We start from the raw sequence: 23,594 nt of genomic DNA, 5'->3' as shown, positions 1-23,594 counted from the left end.
CCATGCCCTGGGGCCCCCAAGGTCCATTCAGCTCAGAGATCTGTCCCAGCATAGCCACCAGGCTGCCCCAGGCAATCGACATAACAGACCTTAATGTGTTGCTGAGGATCAGCCCAGGGTGTGGATGTGGAGTGATATGCCTGGGCAGATGGTGGCAGGTTCCAGTTCCTCACTGGATCCTCTCCAACCTAGCCTGTAATACCAGCCACCACCACCATTTAATTCTTGGCTTTGGGGAAAGCTAACCTATGGGTGGATTCCCTCCTCTTCCAGGTTGGGACATTACAGGGACTCTGAGGAGAGCACCAGATAGAGGCACCTCTCCCTCAAACAGCACCACCTTCCTTCTCAAGCGCTGGTCCTTCCTGCCAGGTAAGGATCATGCCAGGGACCAGAGGTGGGTATTGCTCACGTGGCAGCGTGTAAGGGGCGGGGGGTGGGTGAGGAAGAGGAGAGATACCCAGGAGGAGCAGCATCACATGGAGAACTCAGGCCTCCCTCCAGCCTGCCCTGGCCTCTGATGGTGTTTCAGTTCCCCAGCCTTCCTCCAAGGACTCCAGAAAAAGACTACCCTGTATTTTTTTCCCCAATGTACACATCAATAAAATAGTTTGCAAACAAACAAACAAACAAAATAGTTTGCAACACACATAAACTACACAAATCTCGGGCGCCTGGGTGGCTCAGTTGGTTAAGCGACTGCCTTCGGCTCAGGTCATGATCCCGGAGTCCCGGGATCGAGTCCCGCATCGGGCTCCCTGCTCGGCAGAGAGTCTGCTTCTCCCTTTGACCCTCCCCCCTCTCATGCTCTCTCTCTCTCTCTCATTCTCGCTCTCAAATAGATAAATAAAATCTTAAAAAAAAAGATAAACTCTTAAAAAAAAACTACACAAATCTTAAGCGTACAACTCAATAATGTTTTTAGATATTTATACTCCTGTGTCATCACCAACCAAATCAAAATATAAAACATTTCCAGCCACCTAGACAGTTTCCTCATGCCCCTCCCGGTTAATGCCCTACCCAAAGGCCCTTTATCATTGCAGGGTATATTCCGTTGCATGGATATACAATGTGCTTACCCGTATGGCTGCTGATGGGCATTTGGATTGTTTCCCTGTTTGGGTAATTATGAATAAAGCTGCTATTGATCGTTTGTGTACAAGCACTTGGGCGTTCATATGCACTCGTATGCATACACCTAGGAGAACTGCAGCCCAGGGAGCCATAGGTGTAGCTATGGTAGACATAGCCAGAATGGTTTTCCAAAGCAGCTGCAGCAGCTCCTTCCCGCACCAGCAGTGTCTGAGGGTTCCGGCTCCTCCGTATCTTTAACTACACTTTCATTGTCGGTCTCTTTCATTTAGCCATTCTGGGTGGATACACAGTGGTATCTCACTGTGGTTAAATTCTTCTGGTGACTCCTGAGATTAAGCACCTTTCCGTATGTTTATTGGTAATTTGGTATCCTCTCTGGTGATGTGTTTGCTCAAGTCTTTTGTCTCTTTTATATTGGGTTGTCTGTTTCTTATTGGTTGGGAGAAGTTCTTTATATATTCGAGAGAGGAATCTTTTGTGGGACATATGTATTTCAAATATCTTCTCCCAGACTGCAGTTTGCTTCTTCACTCTCTTAACAGTGTCTTTTGAGAAAGAGTTCTTAATTTAATTTAATTTTTTTTCTTTTTGATTTTTTAATTTGTTCTTTTTTTCCCCTAAGAGTTCTTAATTTTAATCAGGTCTGATTTGTAAATTTCTTTCCTTTATGATCGTGCTTTTTGTGATCTTGTCTAAGAAATCTATGCCTAGCCTAATTTTCATTCTTCTCTAGTATTTTCTAGAAGCTCCACTGATTTGCTTTCCACATTTAGGTCCTCAACTAATCTCCAGTTATTTTTATATATATGGTATGAGGTAGTGGAGGACTGGAATGTACTTTAAGTTCCGTCAGCTGTGACCACAAACCAGACACAAGAAGGACCAATATGTGGCTTCCCAGACACCCCTGGCCTTTACAGGATCCTGCAGAAGCATCTAATTCCACCTCTCTGCCTACAGCCCAAGAGAATTCAGATATACACATCCCTATCGTTTGAGAGAATTTCTGGACACAAACCATACACAAAGCACTCTCATCTCAGGGGAAGCTTCCACAAATTCCCACAGTCCATTCTGACAACTGTACGTAGGTCAAAATCCTTTTAAAATACAAAATGGTAAAAAATAAAATAAAATGCAAAACAGTTAAGTAGGAATATGCATAGAGACAATGTCAGATAGCACCTGGCTGTCAGATTGTCTGGGCACCCGCTCTCTACATCTACAGGCCAGAGGCTAGGGAGACCACAGGGTATGACCAGACGTAGCCCCTATTGTCACCATGCTCTCAGCCTGGGGAAGAGACCAAGAAAACATGCAGGGAGAGAAAGTAAACAGGGAGAAGCACTGAGGGGAGTTCTCTCTTGTAACATCACAGCCAAGACCTACGTCTGCAAAGGAGCTGGTCCCGAGAAGAGAAGGAATAAGCACATTCTGGCTGGAAGGATTGGCATACTCAAGAGCTGAGAAAGAACAAAGATTGGGATCTTGCTAGAAGGCATGACAGGGAGTGGCAGAGCATGTAGGTGAAGGTAAGAAAAAGTTTGGATTTTTTCCTAAGCAGAACTGGAATCCACTGGAGGATTCTGCTACATCTCAGCTATCCTCTTGAATATGCACTAAACAAGTTCTCTAAGAGGATGAAGGGCATTCAGTCAACTTTGAAACCCTTCTATCAGCCAGGCAAAGGCCCATAAAGACTGCTCTGAGCCTTGATGTGCCGGTATACGCATGCACATGCACGCACGCACACAGACACACACAGACACACACCCACACCCAAGCCCCCTTGGTGATATCTCAAGCTGAGGACTCTCACTTCCTCCTCCAATCCTGGGTGGGACGGTGTCTACACTGCAGACTTTCGCCTCTCTGCTCATGATTTCTCAGCACTTATACCAGATGTAATTGTTGTTGCATTCATGTGATGGTTTGATTAATATCTGTTTCCTGAACGAGACTGTCTATTGACTCCAGAAGGGCAGTGTGAGCTTGTCTTGGCCACCAAGGCTTCCCCAGCACCTAGCACATGGGCTGGCCCAAAATAAGTGCTCAATATTATATATTTTAACTTTTTTGAATGCCAAAGTTCAAACACACACAGAAGTAGAAAGAAATGTGCGCACCATACAACTTCAGTGATTAACTCATTCCTAATCTTCTTTCCTCTACACCCCTCCCAGTGAAGTAAACCCCAGCCATCATACCACTCGATGCACATATGGACGAATGAATGAATGCATGCCTTGTAGGCAAAGATTGAGGAGGGCTCACCGAAATGAGTCAGTTTCGCCACCACGTTAGCAACTCTGATAAAATTTCAGGAGACGAGACTGAAACTATTGGCTAAAATGAATTTCCTTTTCTCCATATTTATTGGTCTTTCACTTTTCAGGGCTGTCCATTGCCACATTCATCAAGAAGTGACTGTAAAACAAGGAAGGTTACATCTTTCCCATAATCTCTGTCACATAAAAATCTTAAAAGAGCAAATTTCTTTCCATAAAACAAGGCATGACTTTTACACACAGAAAAAAATAACACCTTGGAAAAAGTAACACCTCCCCCTCAGGGCAATCTATATTACACCTATTTTATCTATCGTAACATTTATGGTAACTTGTTCCCAATGAGCCTGGTCTTCTTGAAGTGCCAGTGCAGTGTTACAAACTCAGGACACAACCATCCTGACTTCACGTGATAGTCCCAGTCTAGCTCAATGAGTGGCACTCAGTACTGAGTGGGTGCTTCATGTCATCCACTTTTCTCTGTCCCAAAGGTACCCGCAAGAATGACCTGAAATGCTAGACTGCAATCATATCTAATGTCCTTTTTGTTGTAAAATATAGTACCTGTATTTTCTAACTTTTTTCATAAGCACAAGGAAAACTTATGAAAATTCTCTCTCTCTCTCTAGACTTTGACCTAGAGATAGCTCACATTTTGGAGTCTAACTTTCCATGAGCGTGTGTGTGTGTGCACAAGTGTGAGTGTGTGTATTGGCATGATTGCAAGTCCAGGCTCCTGAATCTCTGCCCTTTGCAGCCTGACAGGGGTAACCGTAGGCAAGGTGCTTCACCCCAGTAGCCCACTGCCTCTTCTGTAGCTGATGGGACGAGGCAGAGGCATAAAGGAGATGAAGTGTGCAGAGCCGTGAACCAGGCGGGTACACAGCAAGTGCTGCATCAGTGTAGCTGCTGTGATTTGTGTTTCCAAATAGGAGCTGCAAAACAACTCTGGACAACTTCTAGCTTTGGCTGGGTAGCCTTCCCGATGGCCTGCCTGGGAAGTGGGTACACCTGCATCCATTCCCAGTGAGGGGGCGGGAATCAGGGAGTTGGAGGGGGGCGTGCACACGGAGGTGGCCTCTGAGTCACAGCCCAGCCCCTCCCTGCTACATCCCTTTGTTCTCTGGGGGCTGAGCTGTGACTCACAAGGGCTCCAGTCCTGGCCTGGGCCCATCTGGCCCAGGGACTGGACTGGCCTGCCCGCAGTCACTGAGAGCATTCCGTGTGCCCAGGCTGGCTGGGTGACGTGCTCCTGCCAAGCCGGACCCCAGCCTGCAGCGCCAGATCTCAGAGGGACCCTCTGGGCTCTTGTGGGTAGTTTACCCCTGCTCCACACCACCTCTTTTTGGTCTGTGGCTGCTTTTTTGCTGTGTGCTCCAATTTGACTTAACTCTAACCTGTGAAGAAAAAGTCCAAGAGACTCACTGTGATATTCACACCCATTTCACACCCTCTACCTCCTCTGACACTTTTTGTTGTTATAGGAAAATACACATAACATAAAATTTACCACTCTAGCCATTTTTAAATGTACAATTCAGTGGCATTAAGTACATTCACAATAACCATCACCTCTATCTGCCTCCAAAACTTTTCATCATCCCAAGCAGAGACTCTGTACCCACTAAACAATAGCTCCCCATTCTCCGCTTCCATGGCCCTGGTAACCTTTGGTCTATTTTCTGTCTCCAAGAATCTGTCATTCGAGGAATCTCATATAAGTGGAATCATGTAGTATCTGTTCTTTTGTCTCTGGCTTATTTCACTCAGCATGTTTTCAAGATTCACCCCTGTTGTAGCAGGTGTCAGAACTCCCTTTCTATAGCTAGTGATACTCCACTGTATGTAATTACCACATTCTGTCTATCCATTCATCTGCCAACAGACACTTGGGTGGTTTCCACTTTTTAGCTACCGTGAATAATGCTGCTATGAATATGGGTGTGCAAATATCTGTTTGAGTCCTTCTCTCTAAACAATTCCCCTGAGGTGGGGTGTGATTATTGTCATTTTCATTTTACAGACAAGGAAACTGAGGTTACCCCTGTCAGAAGGCAGTACCAGCATCTGAACCCAGATGACATTTTTACAGTGTTTCTCAAGTCATGACAAAGACATGGAGCTGTTGGGCCCACATGCATTTTATGCCCTGAACAGTTCCTTCCTTAGGTCTGTAACATCCTTCCTTGTTCTGGCCTAAGATATACTGAAAAAAGGAATGGGGGAGAAGCTCCACTGTTGAATTAGTCTAGACTCCCTCCTTGCAGTGAGAAATCCAACTCCATCTAGACTGGATTTGTTGGAAGGATAGCAGAAAAGCTTAGTCAAGTGACTGGATCCAAAAATGATGTGCCCAAGCAACCCTTCCCTTGTGCTGTCACCACTCCGATTCTGGGGCCCTGTGCTTACTGCTCTGGACCCGGGTGTTCTGAGTATCTTCTCTGTTGCTTCTGAGCAAGTTAGGGTGAGCTGGGAGAAGCCCATGGCCTGGCCGGGCTGGTCCTCTATGTGGCCCTAAACCAGTCACCATAGCTGGTGGTGAAGACCATGATGGGCCCAGCCTGGGCCATGGTCCCCACCCAGGCTTGGGAGAATGGAGACTCCTTCCAAAGGAGAGGGAGGAAGGCTTGGCAAATGCCCAATACAGCCGCTCACTGTGGTGTAATCTACAATAGTAACAAACTGGAAGCTGCCCAATAGTACTGAACAAAACAAGGTTAAATAAATGAAGTTGCTACATCCACTCAGTGAAACATTATGTAGCTGTTTAACAAGTAATAATCATGAAGATTACCTAGCAACTTAAAAAAAAAAGAAGTTCATACAGGAATGCCTGGTGGGAAAAGACAGGAGACACAGACACACACATATAACTACCTATATGAACAATCCGCAGGTAAGAAAAAATACAAGCAAGAGGTGTATCATAATAGAAGAATCATAAATGGCTTTTTATCTATTTTCCCAATTTTCATTCATTGGTTCAATAAATATTTACTGAGTGTCTACTTGGTGCCAGGTGAGGTGCTGAGGATATGGCAGAGAAGAAAACAGAAGAAAAAAACCCTGTCCTTGTGGAATTTACATTCCAGTGAGGGAAGCAGACAAAAGTCAAGATGAATAAGCAAAATATCCCCTATGCTGGATAGTGATAGGAGTAAGGAGACAAAATAAATCAAGGAAGGGAGAGAGGGGTACTGGGGAGAGTGTTAATAGTTTAGACATGACAATTAGGGAAGGTGATATCTGAGTAAAGGCTGAAGGAAGTGAAGGACCAAATTATGTCAACGTCAGGAGAAGAGAAATCCCCAGCAGAGGGAACAGGAAGTGCAAAGCTCCTGGGGTATCCAATTAGAGGCGAGCGTTGAGGCTAGTATGACCAGCTGGGGTAATGAGGGGAAGAGCAAACTAAGGAAGGAGTAATAGAAGAAACACGGCCAGATCATGGGGGTTCTGGAGGCCACTGTGAGGACGTTAGTTTCTGCTGTTAAGATGGGAGCCCTTCGAGGGTTTTGAGCAAAGGAATGGTAATCTGCCCACTAAAGGTCCCTCTAGCTGTGAATTGAGAACAAGCTGGAAGGAGGTAAGGACAGGGGCTGGGAGACCAGCAAAGAGATCGCCAGTCACTCAGGTGAGAGGGGAGGGTAGCTCGGACAATGGGTGAACAGTGGGTATATTCGGAAAGTACACACAGTGGGATTTTCTGATAAGAGTGGGGATAAAAGATTCAAGAGTCAAAGATGACACCCTAGGTTTTGAGTCTGAACAATCAGAAGGATGGAGGTGCTGTTAACCAGCAGGTGGTTAGAGGACCAGGAGAGTAAGGCACCCTGGAAGTCAGGTAAAGAAAGAGCTTCAAAGAAGAGAAAATGACCAACGGTGTCAAACACTGCTGGTTGACAGGTGGGGGTGGGGCCAGAGGCTATGTCACTGGGATGAGCAACATGGCACTCAGCACAGACCTGGGCAAGAGGTGTTCCTAAGGGGAACACAAACCTGGCTAGGAATCATGGGTTCCCAGGAGAGCAGGAGAGCAACATTATTCCAACCCAACTGTCCTTCAACGGATGAATGGATAAACAAAACGTGGTATATACACACCATGGAGTATTATTCAGCCTTAAAAAGGAAAGGAACAATGACACCTGCTACAACATACATGAACCTTGAAGACATTATGTGGAACAAAATAAGCCAGCCCCACATACAAAATACAAATACTGCCTTATTTGTATTGATGCCACTTACACGAGGTATCCAGAGTCAGTAAATTCATAAAGACAGAAAGTAGAGTGGTGGTTACCAGGGGCTGGAGGGAGGGAGAGACGGAGCATTGATGGGAACAGAGTTCATCACGCAAGATGAAAAAGTTCTAGATGTTGGTGCATAACAATGTGAATATGCTTAACACTTCTGAAGTGGACACTTAAAAACGGTCATGATGGTAAGTTTTATGTTATATGTATTTTATCACAATTTTTTTAACAGTGAGAAGGGAAGGGAGGCAAAGAAGTAGAGTCCGCAAGTCCAAACAATTCTTTCAAGAAGTTTTGCTCTAAACTATGAAGAGAAATGGGGGCATAACTAGAGGGAGAAGTAGGGTGAACAGAAGGTTTTGGTTGTAGGTTTTTTTGGGGTTTTTTTAAGTTGGGAGAAACAACAGCATGTTTATTTGCTGATGGGACTGATCCAGCAGGCAGTGTTCTCAAATGTTTAAATTACTTCCAAAATAAAAGCTCTATTTTGGGGTGAGGAAAATGCTTTGGAATTGGATCGTTGTCATGGCCGCACAACCTCGCAAATATACTAAAAACTACTAAGTCACACACTTTAAAAGAATCAGTTTTATGGTATGTGAACTATACCTCAATAAAAATCAGAGAAAATGAAAAAAATAATAAATTTAATATTGTCTAGATACCATGTACTCATAGACAACCTGAGTTCACACCCAAACAACCCCAGAGAGTTCCTGCGGCCAGTGAGCCACAGGTCACTGGGTAGCTTGTGGCACAGGAGAAGGGAGCAAAGTCCTCCAAGTTTAGGCTGAGCTACAAATGCTACATCAGCACACAGCCCCTACAGAGAAATCCACTCAACAAGCCCCCGCTGGCTGCATATAAATGGCTCTATTGACTTGGATCCATGAACTCTCAGGTCTCTGGTCTAAGAGAGAAATGGAAGAAAAATCCATTCAACTCAAAGCAAGAAAATCTGCACCTGCCACCCCCTTCCCATCTGCAAACCCATGCTGAGCTCCTCTAACTGCCTGGGAACCAGAGGTGGGCTTATTTGGCAATCAGTCATGGGAGAGGGAGTTCTTTCTGAAATGTCCTCATATTTGTACCAATATCACACTCAAGCTTCCCACTGCCTTTTTCCTTTCTTCTGAACAACTCCAAACAGTATCTTACTCCGTTATGCTTAATTTTATGTGTTAACTTGTCTAGACCAAGTGCCCAGATATTTGGTCCAGCATTATTCTAGAAGTTTTGGGAAGGTGCAGGTATTTTTTTTTTTTTTGGATGACATTAACACTTAAATCAGTAGACTGTGAGTAAAATAAATTGCTTGTCATAATTTGGGTGGGCCTGATCTAATCAGTTGAAGGCTTTCATAAAACAAAGACGGACCTCCCCTAGCAAGAAGGAATTCTGCCAGGAGACTGCCTTTGGACTTGAACTGCCTTCCCTGCGTCTCTAGCCTGCCAGCCTATTCTGCAGATATTAAATTTGCCTAGCCTCCACCTTCACATAGGGGGATTGCCACTTCCTTAAAATAAATATAAATCTCTCTCTCCCTCTCTTGCTCGGTATATGTGAGATAGATACACACACACAAACATACACACACACACACACACTGTTGTATAATAAATATTATGTAACATATTATACATTGTACACTTCATATATTATATATATACACATTATACATCATTATATAATACTATGTAATACGTATTATATACTTTTATATATTATACATCCTGTTGTATTTGTTGGTTTTGTTTCTCTGGAGATCCCTGACTAATACACCTCCAAAACAACTGACTTTCCATCAGAAATTATCCCTTATTATCCGTATTTACATGAAATTTCAAGTCATCAGATGATTAAGAAGATAAAAATAAAAAACCTACATGGGACGCCTGGGTGGTGCAGTTGGTTGAGTGTCTGACTCTTGGGTTTAGCTCAGGTCATGATCTCAGGGTCATGGGATCAAGCCCCACGTTGGGCTCCCTGCTCAGCGTGGAGTCTGCTTGGGACTCTCTCTCTCTCTCCCTCTCTCTCTGCCCCTCCCCACTCCTGCCCTCAAAATAAATGAATAAATCTTTTAAAAAAATAAACACCCCACAAAATACAGCAACCAAGGAAGAATAATATCTATGTATTGATCAAAGCCATCATATTGGATATATGTGTTTTTATTTTTATTTTTTTTTTAAAGATTTTATTTATTTATTTGAGAGAGAGAGAATGAGAGACAGAGAGCACGAGAGGGAAGAGGGTCAGAGGGAGAAGCAGACTCCCTGCTGAGCAAGGAGCCCGATGCGGGACTCGATCCTGGGACTCCAGGATCATGACCTGAGCTGAAGGCAGTCGCTTAACCAACTGAGCCACCCAGGCGCCCAATATATGTGTTTTTAAATGCAACTTTAAGTCAAACAAGTAGTATTAATTTTGTATCTATTTTGTGGCTACCTTTTCAATATGTAACAACTCATTAGGATATTAATGAGCACCAGGTTAGCTCAGTTGGTAGAGTGTGTGACTCTTGATCTCAGGGTCACGAGTTCAATCCCCACAATGGGTATGGATTCTACTTTAAAAATAAATATTTTTTTTAAAAAGGATAGTAAATTATACCTTCTTCCCTAATTGTTACGGGAGACAGGTACATGACCTGGGTTCACACCATGAACTTGTAATAGGACTTAGCCTTTCAGGGTTCATTCCCAGCTCACTACTCACTCACAGTGTGACCCTGGGCAAGTTACCTCTCTGTGCCTTTGTTTCCCCATCCAAAAATGGGGATAATAATACCCCCTCCCTGAGGTTTTTGAGAGGAGGATTAAATGAAGTAGTACATGTAAACACACAGCAAACTATCTAGCATAGTGTTTTTCAAACAGTAGGTTTTGCCCTATTCATGAAATAAATCTACTGGGTCTCAGAGCCATCATTTAAAAAAAAAAAGCATAAATTCACTAATGTAGAAAAGAATGGTCAGAGGACATTAAACGTACATAAGGTAAGGGTTGTCTCACCAAACTTTCATTTTGGATACGCATGTGCCTGCATGCACTCTTGCGCTCACACACACAAACACACCAGCTGATAGTCTAGATTTATTTCTTACAGTCAAACACAGCTAGGAAAGGCCGGACTCCGCTGTATAAGAAGTGCTCTATAGCATTTGGTAGCATCATCATTATTATCTCATTCGGAAAGATAATAAAACTTTCTTTATTAGCATAATAAAACAGAGTTGCTCCCCTTCGTATCAGCTCTGCCACTCATTTACTGCATTGCTGTTTAAGAGTCACTCCACCTCCCGAAATCCACTTGCCAACTCTCTCTCCTCAAAGGCCTAGGCGGTCATTTAAATATTTTCTGACTCACAATGCTGGCCAAGGATTAGTGAGGCCCTACCCAGCCCAGAACATATGAAATGTGAGTGATCTGTTGAGAAAACCACTTGAGTTTGCAAGACTGCACAGGGCTTTTGTAAAATTAAAGCCATGCTGGAGAGAAACCATCCCCAGCACCCCCATGGGAGATGTGTCATAGAAAGAGGTTACACAAGGGCAGCTAAGCTGCATCTTCTGAGACTAGAACTTCAGCTCCGTAACACGCTTCCTTGTTCTGGGCCTGGGTTATATCATTGTGTTTTTCCCCTAACTTTCCATGTGCACATGCATGCACACACACCTCTCAATAAAGAATGGAAATAAAATCCCTATGAACTGCTTGATCTAACAGATTGGGTAAAGGGAACCTGGTAAACCACAGGAACTTGGGTTTTGACGATCTCAAAATAATTTCCATCGCATATCATTTTTTCCCCTCCAGAAACAAACCAGAAACTCTACCCAAATTAATACTTTTTTAAATTGCTTTTTTTGGAACAACAGTGATAAACAGCTCCAATCTCTCACACACAGTAGCACCATTTTGTTTAAAATGGAGCCCCTCACCCCAGCGGAGAACATGCTGAGGTGGAGTGCATTTGTATTTCCCAATGTAGTTTCCTGGGTTGTTCCTTCAGTTTGGAAAACCAGATTCCTGTTAACACACATATAGGTGCTTCACTTCTTTATTTCTTCTTCTCTACAAATACAATTGTGGACTTGTGCCAAAGCATGACATCTGGAATGCATAAGTGCAGGCAGAGGTGTAAACTAATCTTCTAATATGTGATAGTATTCCTTTCTTATTTTTATTCCATTCTTTAAACCATGATGCCTGTTTGGGGGAAGGAGGCTAAAATTGCTTTAGCAGCAGCACCCTTTCCTTAAATGAAATCCTACCTCTGCTCAATAGATAAAACAAGTTAAAATGCAGCCTTATCCAATACCCTCCACCACTCCCTGGTGCCTCCATGGCTCTGGGGGGCCCCAGTTCTCACCATGATTCTCAAGCATGGAGGCAGGGAACTATGGGAGGATCTCTAGGGATCACCATCATGCCCTCAGATAAACAGAAACCAGGTCTGCCATAATGCTCAGTCCATGCCAGAGGCACTCCCATTTCACACATTCAGGAGTCAAATGTTTTATCCAAGGTCTCCGGACTTAGATTAGACACTACCCTATACTTGTCACTTTCTTCAACAAAGTAAAGAGATGCTGATGTCCCTGGGTTTTTGTCTTTGTAACCTGAAAGACAGAATGCTGAGGGTCAGCCAACCAATGAACGAGTGATGCATTGGGACCTGGACTTAATATTGTTAAGCTAGCAAAACTCCCCACTGACCTTCCAATTCAACACAGCCCATATTAAAATCTCAGCTACCTTTTTCACAAAAAATTGACAAGCTGACCCTAAAATTCATATAGGGACCCAAAAAGCCAAAATAATCATGAAAAAGGACAAAGAAGACTCACACTTCTTGATTTCAGAAGTTACTACAAAGCTACAGTAATCAAGACAGGAGTATGGCATAAAGATAGATATATAGACCAATGCAACAGAATTAAGAGGTAGGAATAAACATGCACGTTATGGCTAGTTGATTTTCAACAAGGTTGTCAAGAGAATTCAATGGAAAGAATAGTCTTTTCAACAAACAGAACTGGGACAACAGAATATCCACATGCAAAAGAACGAATTTGTACCTCTACCTCACACCACATATAAAAATTAACCCAAAATGGATCAAAGGCCTAAATTCAAGGACTAAAAACTATAAAACTCTTAGAAGAAAATTAAGGCATAAGTCTTCATGAACTTGGATTAGGCAAACATTTCTTAAGTATGACACCAAAAGCACAAGCAACATAAGAAAAATAGATAAATTGGACTCCATCACACTTAAATCCTGGGCTTCAAAGAATACAACCAAGAAAATGAAGAGACAACCCATAGAATAGGAGGAAATATTTGAAAATCACGTATCTGATAAGGGACTGAATCTAGAATACACAATTACAAATCAATAATAAAAAGAGAACCCAATTTTTAAAAAATTGGCAAAAGATCTGAAAAGACACGTCTCCAAAGAAGATATACAAATGGCCAACAAGCACATGAAAAGATATTCAACCAACACAATATTAAAGAAGAACAAGTTCGAGGACTGCCGCTACCAGACTTCAAGACCTATTAGCAAAATAAGAGACAAACAGATCAAGGGAAAAAACAGAGAGCCCAGAAATGGACCCCCACATATGTAGTCAACTGATCTCTGACAAAGGAGCAAAGGCAAAACAATGGAGCAAAGATAATCTTTTCAACAAATGGGCTCGAACAACTGAATATCCACATGCAAAATAATGAAGCGAAACACAGATCTGACACTCTTCACAAAAATTAACCTAAAATGGATCAGAGACCTAAATATAAAATGCAAAACCATAAAACCCCTAGAAGATAAACATAGAGAAAAATCTAGATAACCTTGGGTATGGTGATGCCTTTTTAGATATAACACCAAAAACACAATCTATGAAAGAAATCATTGATAAGCTGGACTTCACTAAAATTGAAAAGTTCTGCTCTGCAATAGATAATTCCAAGAGAATTAGAAGACAAACCACAGACTAGAAAAAATATTTGCAAAAGATACATCTGATAAAGAACTGTTATCCAAAACATACAAAGAGCTCTTAAAACTCAACAATAGGAAAACAACCTGAATTGGAAATGGGCCAAAGACCTTAACAGACACCTCACCAGAGAAGATATATAGATGACAAGAAAAACATATGAAAAGATTCTCCACATTATATGTCATCAGGGAAATGCAAATTAAAGCCATAGGATACCACCCCATGCCTATTAGTATGGCCAAAATCCACAACACTGACAATACCAAATGCTGGAAAAGGATGTAAAGTAACACAAGCTCTCTCATTTGTTGCTGGTGGGAATGCAAAATGGTATAGTCACTTTGGAAGATAGTTTGGTGGGTTTCTAACAAAACTAAACATACTCTTACCACACAATCCAGCAATCACACTCCTTGGTATTTACCCTAAGTAGCTGAAAACTTATGTCCACACAAAAACCTACACATGGATGTCTATAGCAGCTTTATTCATAACCGCCAAAACTTAGAAGCAACCAAAATGGTCTTTAGTAGGTGAATGGATAAACTGTGGAACATCCAGACAATGGAATACTACTCAGAACTAAAAAGAAATGAGCTATCAAGCTATGAAAAGACACAGAGGAACTTCAAATGCATGTTACTAAGTGAAAGAAACTAATTGCTACGTACCGTATGATCCTAACTATATGACATCCTGGAAAAGGCAAAACCATGGAGACAGTAAAAAGATCAGTGGTTGTGGGGGGTAGGAGGGTGGAGATGAATAGGGAAAGCACAGAGGATTCATAGGGCAGTAAAAATACTCTGTATGATATTATCATTGTGTGTATAATTATCATTATACATTTGTTCAAATCCACTGAAGGCAAAACACCAAGAGTGAACCCTTAGGTAAACTATGGGCCTCAGATGATCATGATGTGTCCATGTAGGTTCATCCTTGGTACCAAATGTACCATTCCGGTGAGTGATGCTGATAATGGGGGAGGCTGTGCACGTGTGGGAGCCAGAAATATAAAGGGAATCTCTGTACTTTTCTCTCAATTTCACTATTAAAAGAAAAACTAAAACTAAAACTGCACTAAAAAAAATTAAGTTAAAAAAAATGATGTTCAACACCACTAGCCATAGGGAAATGAAAATCAAAACCACGATGAGATACCACTTCACACGCACTAGAATGGCAATAGTAAAAACAAGATGGGCAGTAACAAGCGTTGGTGAGGATGTGGAGTCATCAAAACCTTCAAACACCACTGGTGGGATTGCAAAATGGCGCTGCCACTTTGGAAAACAGTATGGCAGTTCTCCAAAATGTTAGACATAGAGTCACCATATAACCTGCAATCCCACTGCAGAGAGAGAGATAGAACTGAAAATACACGTCCACACAAACTTGTACTCTCCTCCCTTGGGGGAGGTGAGGGTGTAAAAAGAGGGGAGATGCATATAGACAGAGAAAGCACTCTTGGACATATGGCTAAATGAGGAAAAATTCACTAGAGAACAATACATATAAAATGAGCCCATTAGAGGTGCCTGGGTGGCTCAGTTGGTTGGGCATCTGACTCTTGGTTTTGGCTTAGGTCATGATCTCAGGGTCATGAAATCAAGCCCCACATGGGGCTCCACATTCAGCACAGAGTCTGCTGGAGATTATCTCCCTCTCCCTCTCCCCGGCCCTCCTCTCTCTCTCTTTAAAATAAATAAAATCTTAAAAAATTTTTAAAAATGAGCCCATTCTGTTGGTTTTTAAAGGTATTCACAGGTACACACACCTGTACATCAAAACAGAAGAGAAATATACAGCCAACTGATCATAAATGTTCTCTCTAGAAGCAAGCCAGGGATGTGGGAGGAGGAAGTTCATTTTTTACTCCACAATTTCTGATTTGTTTGCATTTGCGTACATGAAGAATATAACCAGGTTTCTTGTGCAAAGGAGCATTTCTTTTTCTAGACAAAAGAGAAGGAAAGACAGAAGAGGCCACTGGAGTTGGGGAGTGTGGGAGGTTCGGCAAGGAGAAAAAGAGTATTCCAAGTAGTAGGAACAGCAGGTGCAAAGCTGCGAAGGTGGAAAAGCCTCTGGGGCATTTGGGGGCTGTTGGGTTCAGCTGCATTGGAGGGTCCAGCAGGGGACCTGGGATGGGGTGTGGAGAAGATGAACCAAAACAGTCCACCAAAGTGGCCAGGTTCTGAGGGCCATGGGGACATGGAGGCCCCCACTGTAGCGGGAGAAGCCTGGAAGAGGCCGTGGGACAGGAGGGTGGACCACGGTGGGCAAAGAGTCTCATGCCATTTCCCACCTGGCATCTGTCTCACAATAAACTTGCCCTCAACTCCATTATCTAGATTTGGCTCAGAATACAATCGTTTCCAAAAAGCATAGCACCAGCCCCTGGTGAAGTCTCCAAATCCGAATGGAGAACTCCCAGTGTGTCTGAGCAAACCTTTCTGAGCAAAATGCAGTGACAGAGTGACCTGTGTCCATTTTAGATCACCAGATAATGACCACAGCCATCCCTTCCTGCACAGGGGCTGTGACAGGGGTATGCTCTCTGTGCATTAACCTTCACAGTAAACCCATAAGGTCCAGTCAAGCACAGTCCCCATGCACAGATAGGAAAACTGAGGCTTGGAGAGGTTAGGCACTTTGCCAAAGGTCACTCCACTAGTAACTCAATGCTGGAGCTGACACTGGAACACGGGAGTCCAACCAGCACCTCTACCCTCCAGACATATCAGTTTGCCTTAAAGCCAGCCACTGCACTGGATCACCACCCCAGCTTCTAGGAAGATATTAAGCTCAGAATGGAAGATGAATTCAGGGCTTGGGGTTCTATTCACAGGAGCAACAAATCCCGACCCATAAAGTTATCATATGCTGGTTGGAAGTGGAGGTCGGGTGTCGGGACAAATAACTAACTTGGGCTGTTAAATAACTAGTTTGGTCTTGAGCTAGATGAGCCAGGCAAGGCACCAAACTGCCTGCTTGGTCCTTCAGCTCTGGTCAAGGTCCCCAGCCTCTCTTATTGGAGCATTCGGTTTTGACCTGGGCCCCATGTCCAGCTCTGCCCTGACTCTCGGGTCCACCCTGGAAAAGTCAGGAGACACCCGGGGAAAGAAGGCAATGGCCTCCTCCCGCCTTGTTGTTCCGTGGCCACCAGAGACCCTGGAGCATCAACTTAACCCCCAACAAATCCTCCCTGTGCCAGGGACTGAGCAGTTGGTGGGGGGCAGCCCCTGCCCTCCCAGGGCTCACATTCTGCAGGGGCTGTACACCAAAGCAAGGCCTGTCGGAGATAGTTAAAAGCACCCAATTCTCTTGACATCACTGACTCAATCTTCTGGGAAGATCCCCCTCCCCTTGACCTCCCCTGATACAACTGAACAGAGCTCCAGAAAGACACAGTTGGCAAGTTATTCACCACTTCCCACCTCACTTTTCTTGGTCAGAAAGATGGGGATACTGAGAAGACCTGTGCCATAGGACAGTTCTCGCTGATCTATGAGGATGCCAGTGCAGAGCCCAGTAGCACAAGGCATAGCCATTCAGATCAACTGGCATTTACTGAGGGCTGCTACGTCAGTTCCTTTTCCACAGAATACTCCATGCATGCGTACACACACACACACACACACACACACACAGCTATAACCGATGAGACTCTGACATCATTTGAGAACTGGTAACTCTTCATCTGGACCTTTGCACATGCTGGCCTCTCTTCCTGCCATCCCACCCCACCTTCTGAATAGAAGTGACTTGTAGCCATCCCTTTCTTTTCTTAGGTGTCGCTTTTTCCAAGAAGCCTCCCTGTCATACCTCTTTTATGCTTTGTTAAGTAACGTCAAATGATCAACCAATCAACCACTCAACGGAGAGAATGGGAAGCATGCATCTCCCAGCCCATGATCCTATACGTTTTCATCACTTCTTTTTTTCCATCAAAGCTTCACTAAGTAACTACTTTCCCTCTAGGTGGTTTCCTCTAGGTGATGAGGTGCTTGTAACCAAATGACACAAAAGAGGAGGGGGCCCATGGCCAGAACAGGTGAGGTGAGGCAAGTCTTACTATGTGTAGAGTTATACTTCCAGCAGTGCCCCGAGGCTCATACTCATTGCCCAGGTGGCAGTTTCAGGAAACATCATCACTCCAGGTCCCTCTGGAAAGGAAGGCATTAGCCTTCTGGTCAACCACGAGAGCACACAGTGCCGAGAGCTCACACCAGCCACGTGCTAGGATCTGGAGAGGAGGTGAGGGAGGTTCTGCCCACACTGCCTCACTTCCCCTCCCCCTTCCCCAGAGAGACAGACCAAGTCCAGGGCTCAAAAGGAATTCAACCACAACCCTGGGGTCCACATGCACGGAACTATCTTCCCCCAGATATCCACATCCGTCATTCATCTAGGTTTCTGCTTGAATGCTGCTTCCTCAGAGAAACCATCCCTGACTTAAACCAATGCTGCCTCCACTGCAGTCACTCAGGATCCCCCTCCCCAGCTTCATCTTCTTTGTTGCACTGACCACACTCTCTGATACCGTATTATAGATCTAGTTGTCAACTGTCCATCTCTGCCACTGGGATGTAAATACCACAAGGGAGGAACACTGCTGGTCTTCTTGACTGCTCTGTGGCCAGTGTCAGAGCCCTCCCTCCATAAGTGATTCTAGAATAAATGGAGTAACAGGGCTGAGCTAAGGGGCTAAGGCACATGTGGAGATATGACTCCAAATAACTATAATCTTCCTCCTTTTTTAAAAGAAAAAGTATACCCATTTTCATAACTGAATGAACAATGTTCACTAAAGTGAAGAAGAAGGCAAAGCTTATCTCCAGACCTCTCCACAGCAGACCCCACTCCATCCACCACACAGGGGATCTCCCGTGTAGCAATGTGAACTGACTCAATTAATCAGAATCGTATATAAAAGCATTTCATTTTCACTCGTTTCAACCTGCTCAACCTGTGCAAAGTAATCTCAATCAGACAATATTTGTACAAACCATTAAGATAATGCATCCAAGGATTAATTTTTTTTTAAATCTATCTAGGGCCAGGGCACCTGGCTGGCTCAGTCAGTAGAGCATGTGACTCTTCATCTCAGGGTTGTGAGTCTGAGCCCCATGTTGGCCATAGAGCTTACTTAAGGAGAAAAAAAAAGTTCTTCAGCTCACCACACTTTACTCAGTGGATGCTCATTCATTCTGTCACTAAGGAACATTTATTGAGCAACTACTGTGTGCAAGGGGCCAGAATTCAGTGGTAAAGAGGGCAACACCTCTACCCTCTTGAAGTCTACATTCTCCTGGGTGGATGTAGACAATAAACCCATAAATAGATACATGAGTATGACCATTTCAGGTAAGCTCCATGAATAAAATACTACAGGAGAATGTGACAGGTACCCATAGGGGGACAGGCTGCTTTGGACAGAGTGGTCAGGAGAATCTTCTCTACAGAAGAGACATCCAAGCTAAAGGTCATGCCAGACCTGAGAAGAAGTGGCAGAAAAGTGTGCTCAGCAGAAGGAAGAGCATATGCAAAGACTCTGAGGAGTCTCCTGACAATCTGAGCTCCAATTTTCATGAACTGTATCCCAACCTAATGGCCTCACCACAGGCCAGGAGTCCCTACTCCCTCAGCTTGCCTTCTCCTTTCTCCAGTTGACTTCTTTATCGGATTTTCTCAAGTTAAGGCAGACCTGAATTTTCCACTGGAAGGTGTGCCCTGAGCAAGGGTACAAAGCATCACGAGTGCACTTTCACCTCTGGGAGACAGAGGTAATGTTGACAACTTGGGCCTGCTCCTGTACAAGGGGTAAGAATATCCCCACCAGCAGCTCAGAGTCCCCTTTTGTGGGGCGCAGGCCCTTTGCAGAATATGATGAAAAGGGAACTCTCTGGAAAAATATACACCTGTGCTCCAAGCATATCTCATCCACGTTTCCAATCTCATATACAGTTCAGGAGATTTCTGGAGTCTCCTGAATCAGAACTCCTGTCTGTGGGCCTAACACGAAAAGAAAGAAGCTAAACTGGTGCAGGCTCCACTGATGCAGGGGACAATCTCCTGGAGGTGAGTGAATGGAGGGGAGGGGACAACATCAGGTCTTTGGGCCCCTAACTACACTCCCACACTCACAGAGATCAGGGTTGTCAGCCTATCAGGGGGCCCAAGGCCTGAAGGAATTCAAGTGGAAATTTATCCACTCCCCCTCAGTGAGGCAAATATCCAGTCACACCCTAGAGCTTCCAGAGAAGGTTTGAGACCCCCATTTCCCAGCAGTGTCCTTGACAAAGGTCATCTCTAATCCCCTATTCTGAGATACATTTTGCAAAACGCTGCTTAACCACAGGAAACATTACTGCAAAGCCCAAGTGTTTCAGCACTGAAGGGGACACCACTGTGTGAATAATTTGGGTTCTCAGCAAAGGAAGGAGCAAGAGTCTGCCCATACCCACCTCACTGGGGAGCTAGGCATGCGGATGCCCTGTTAGACAGATGTCAGCCATAAAAAATAACAAGAACAACATAAGTAAAACTTAGCCTGTATCAGGCACAATTTTAAGAACTTTAACCTTACACAACTCTTTAGGATTTGTACTGTTATCACCCCCATTTTACAGCTGAAAAAAACTGAGGCAGAGATGGGTGAAGTAACTTGCCTGAGACTCTACAGCTATGACAAATTCACAGAAAAGCTCTCCTCTTCCACACCCCAGCCAAGAAAGAAGGCGGTTATACCTTGTGTTGCGCATGAAATGCTTTAAAATAAGTTTCTGCCGGTGCATCCAGGACAACTACTGTTTGGCAGTTCTCACATCTCTGCCCAGTGCTGGAAGCAAGGCTGGTTCGGGCATTAAATGGAGAAAGAGTCCTCTAGGAACAAGTCGCTCTGTTTCAGCAACGTTCAAGTCCATGATGAGGCTGAGCGTGCAAGCGCTGCTCTTCCCAAAGCCCAAAGGAACCCATTTCCACCCGGCTCGGTCAACTTCCACACTCAGAAAATGCTCACAGGTCTCTGGCTTTGAGGCACCGAGATTCACCCTAACCCCCTGTTGTCCGCCTCCCTCGCCTCTATCTCAAGATCCTCTGGCCGCGCAATTTAAAAGATGCAGCCGCCAGCACAAGGGCCCCGGGCGGGCCCGGAACCACGGCCGCCGCCCTGCGCGCTCAAAGCCCGGCTCCTCGCAGCGAAGTGACCGGCAGCCCTGCGAGCCACTACCAGCAGCTCCCGACGCGACGCTGACCTGCGGGCGCCCCACCAAGGCTGGAAAAGACACCGAGGGAGAGGACAGGTGGCGCCTCCCTCCCCGGAAGTGGCTCCGGGAACTTTCGCTTAAGAGCTCCCAGGGACCAAAGTCAGGGTCTCCGGCGCGAGCGGTGGTGGCACTACCCACCTGCGTGGCGCCCAGGAGCCCAAGTGCGCTCCGAGTGCCCGGTGCCGGAGAGCGCGCGGAGCCTGCTTCGGGCACCGGGACGGGCGGAGGCGACCTGGAGGTGGGGGGTAGGGGTCCAGCTCGGGGTAGTAGGTTAAGGCAGGGAAGAAGCCAGCCCCGGAAAGTGCCAGGCCCCAGGGCGTCTAGCGGGACCGTCCAGCCGGGGAGGGTCTAGTGGGGGCGGGGTTCCCGGCCAGCCTCCCTCACTCACCTCGGCGCGCAGCGCTGGCTCGGCCCGGCTGAGCTGGAGAGCGCACCGCTGAGACGGCCGTGGCGGCGGCTGCTCGGGGGCGGCTCCCCCGGGCGGGGCGGGGCCGGGGGCGGGGAGACCGGGCCGGCCACGTGGGCGTGAGGCGGGCGGGGGACCCCCGCTGGCGCCTGTGCCGGGTGGCCCGAGACCCGGACGCAGTCACGCCCGGCCGCTGTTCGGCACTCCCCCTCCGCACGCCCCGCCGGGGTCCCTGGGAAGACTAGGAAGGGAGGACGGAGGGAGAGGATCCGGGCCGCGGGGCATCCCCTGTTACCTTATCCAGACTCTAGCGGAGAGAATTTACCGGGTCGGGGAAGGGGTGGGCAGAAGGAGCTGCGGACCCCCTGGGGTAGGCCCGCGGGACGAGTATCGGAGCAGGAGGGGACTGGCGACGCAGGGGCCGCCCTGATGGGCGAGGGCCGGAGCCTGTGCGTGGAGCCTCGGCCCGCCCTAGGCTGACCTGCCGCGCGTCGGGACTTGCCCAAGCCTCGCTTTCCTGGACGGTGCGGGTGAAAATGAGGACGAGACGCGAGCTGTGCGAATCCCCGCGCGCGCAGAAAAGCCTCAGGAATCGCGGGTTTGGGAGCATACGCGCAGCCTGAGAAAGCAGCCGCCTCCAGTGGCCTGGGTCATCCTGCGGCAAGAAACATGCGAATCCAAATAAAACTGTTTTCATTCATTCAACAGATAAACGCTTACGGTCCTCAGGACCTCATACAACCAGAAATAAAGAATGCCCTACACTGTATGGCTCTTATGAAAGTATAAACCATGACGGTAAAAATGGAAAACTCATTAGGAGTTGCTTTCATAGTGTCAGGTGTGCTATTATTTTTTTTTAAGATTTTATTTATTTATTTATTTGAGAGAGAGAGAAGCACACTTCCCGCTGAGCAAGGAGCCCTACTCGGAGCTCCATCTAGGACCCTGAGATCATGCTCTCAGCCAAAGGTAGACGCTAAACCGACTGAGCCACCCAGGAACCCCTGGGTGTGCGTTTTAAGTGTTTGATCTACTTTTAACACTCACAACAGCCTTGTGAGGTGTAGGAGTTGTGCGGGCCCACTTCCCAGATGAAGAAACTGAAGCCTGGAAAAGTGAAGCCGGCCCCGAGGTCAGAGGAAAGAGAATCAGCCCAAGAATTATGGCTCCTGCCAGGCTGACCCTCCAGTAAGTGGCAAGAGCAGCCTGAGGGGACCTCCTCAGTCTCTAACCACCACCCCCGCATTCACAGGAAGAGGGGGCTGTTGAGGGCTCCTTGGGAGGCACCTGTCCTGACAGCAGCCTCTGGGAAGCAGACCTCCCAGCCCATGACCGGCAGGAGGTGTTCAGAACTGATCTGACAAAGCTGAGACTCTTCATTGCAACTCCTGTGTCTTGCCAGCACACGACTCCTAGTTCTGGGTGGCCTCTTCCTGGCCTGCATCCTGCCTTTTGGGCCAGAAACGAAGCGTCTTGAGCAAACCAGCTTTCATTTCAACAGCTGCAACTTCATTCCACTACAACTTGAAGGGGACTCCTTGACCTCAAACCCAGGGCCTCGTGACCCACACATTTCTTGTTCAAGGAACACATACCCTATGCAGTACTCTATTTCTGAGAGCAAAACCTATATCCAGACCCCTAGTCCTCAGCCTTTCCCCAAAACCTCTTTTGCTGGCCTCTTCCCTACCCCCTCCACACTAGAGAAGATCCCTATTCCTACCAGCTATATTAAGTATTAATATTAAGTAATAATAAAGAACTTCCACTCCCCCCATGAACCCAGAGCTCAGCAGGGGCTTCAGACCCACAAGTCAACACCTGGTGTTCTATCCAGGCAACACTGTCAGAGATAAAAGTTTTGTTTCCACTAGATTCCATTCAAAAACGATTTGAGCATCTGCTACATGCTATATACACTGTGCTGGGCTCTGGGGAATAGTTGTGAATCTTGGTAAGACACACAGTCCCTGACCCCGTGGCGCTCACAGCTGATGCAGGAACAGTCAGACCCCTCACTGGGCAGTTAGGGAGCGGGATGTGTAGAGAGATACACCTGGGGAGGCGCTGGCCCTAATTCAGGCAGAGAGACTTCCTGGGGAAGTGGGCTTCAGCTGAGCCCCGACCAGGCAGGGAAACCAGGCAGGGGGTGGGGGAGAACAGGCGATGCAGAAGCCCAGAGGTGGGAGAGCACAGGGCCCACTTCTGTGGGAGTCTATGGAGAGGAACAGGTGGGGAAGAACAAGACTAGAGAA

At 45.9% G+C, this 23,594-nt stretch overlaps 2 protein-coding genes across 2 annotated transcripts in view; one reads left to right on the top strand and one right to left on the bottom strand.

Annotated features, from left to right (window-relative positions):
• Positions 1 to 21,386, bottom strand: part of ARHGEF3 (Rho guanine nucleotide exchange factor 3) — a 309,795-nt gene extending 288,409 nt beyond the window's left edge. Inside the window, exon 1 of the mRNA XM_088027978.1 lies at positions 21,319 to 21,386. The gene's annotated coding sequence lies outside the window, so the exon portion shown is untranslated. The remainder of the gene's footprint in view (positions 1 to 21,318) is intronic.
• Positions 16,723 to 17,520, top strand: SPATA12 (spermatogenesis associated 12). Its single transcript, XM_088023313.1, is given in 6 exon segments — positions 16,723 to 16,835; positions 16,837 to 16,927; positions 16,929 to 16,995; positions 16,998 to 17,104; positions 17,106 to 17,281; positions 17,454 to 17,520. Coding segments are annotated over 6 exon segments (621 nt in total).
• Positions 21,387 to 23,594: the final 2,208 nt, after the last annotated feature.

Source organism: Eumetopias jubatus, unplaced genomic scaffold, assembly GCF_037043125.1.
Source record: "Eumetopias jubatus isolate StellerSeaLion01/CBP00866 unplaced genomic scaffold, mEumJub1_p1.0 scaffold_1, whole genome shotgun sequence".
Taxonomy (NCBI): Eukaryota; Metazoa; Chordata; class Mammalia; order Carnivora; family Otariidae; genus Eumetopias; species Eumetopias jubatus.
Note: the sequence above shows the minus strand (reverse complement) of the source record. Positions and strands in the feature narration are given on the sequence as shown.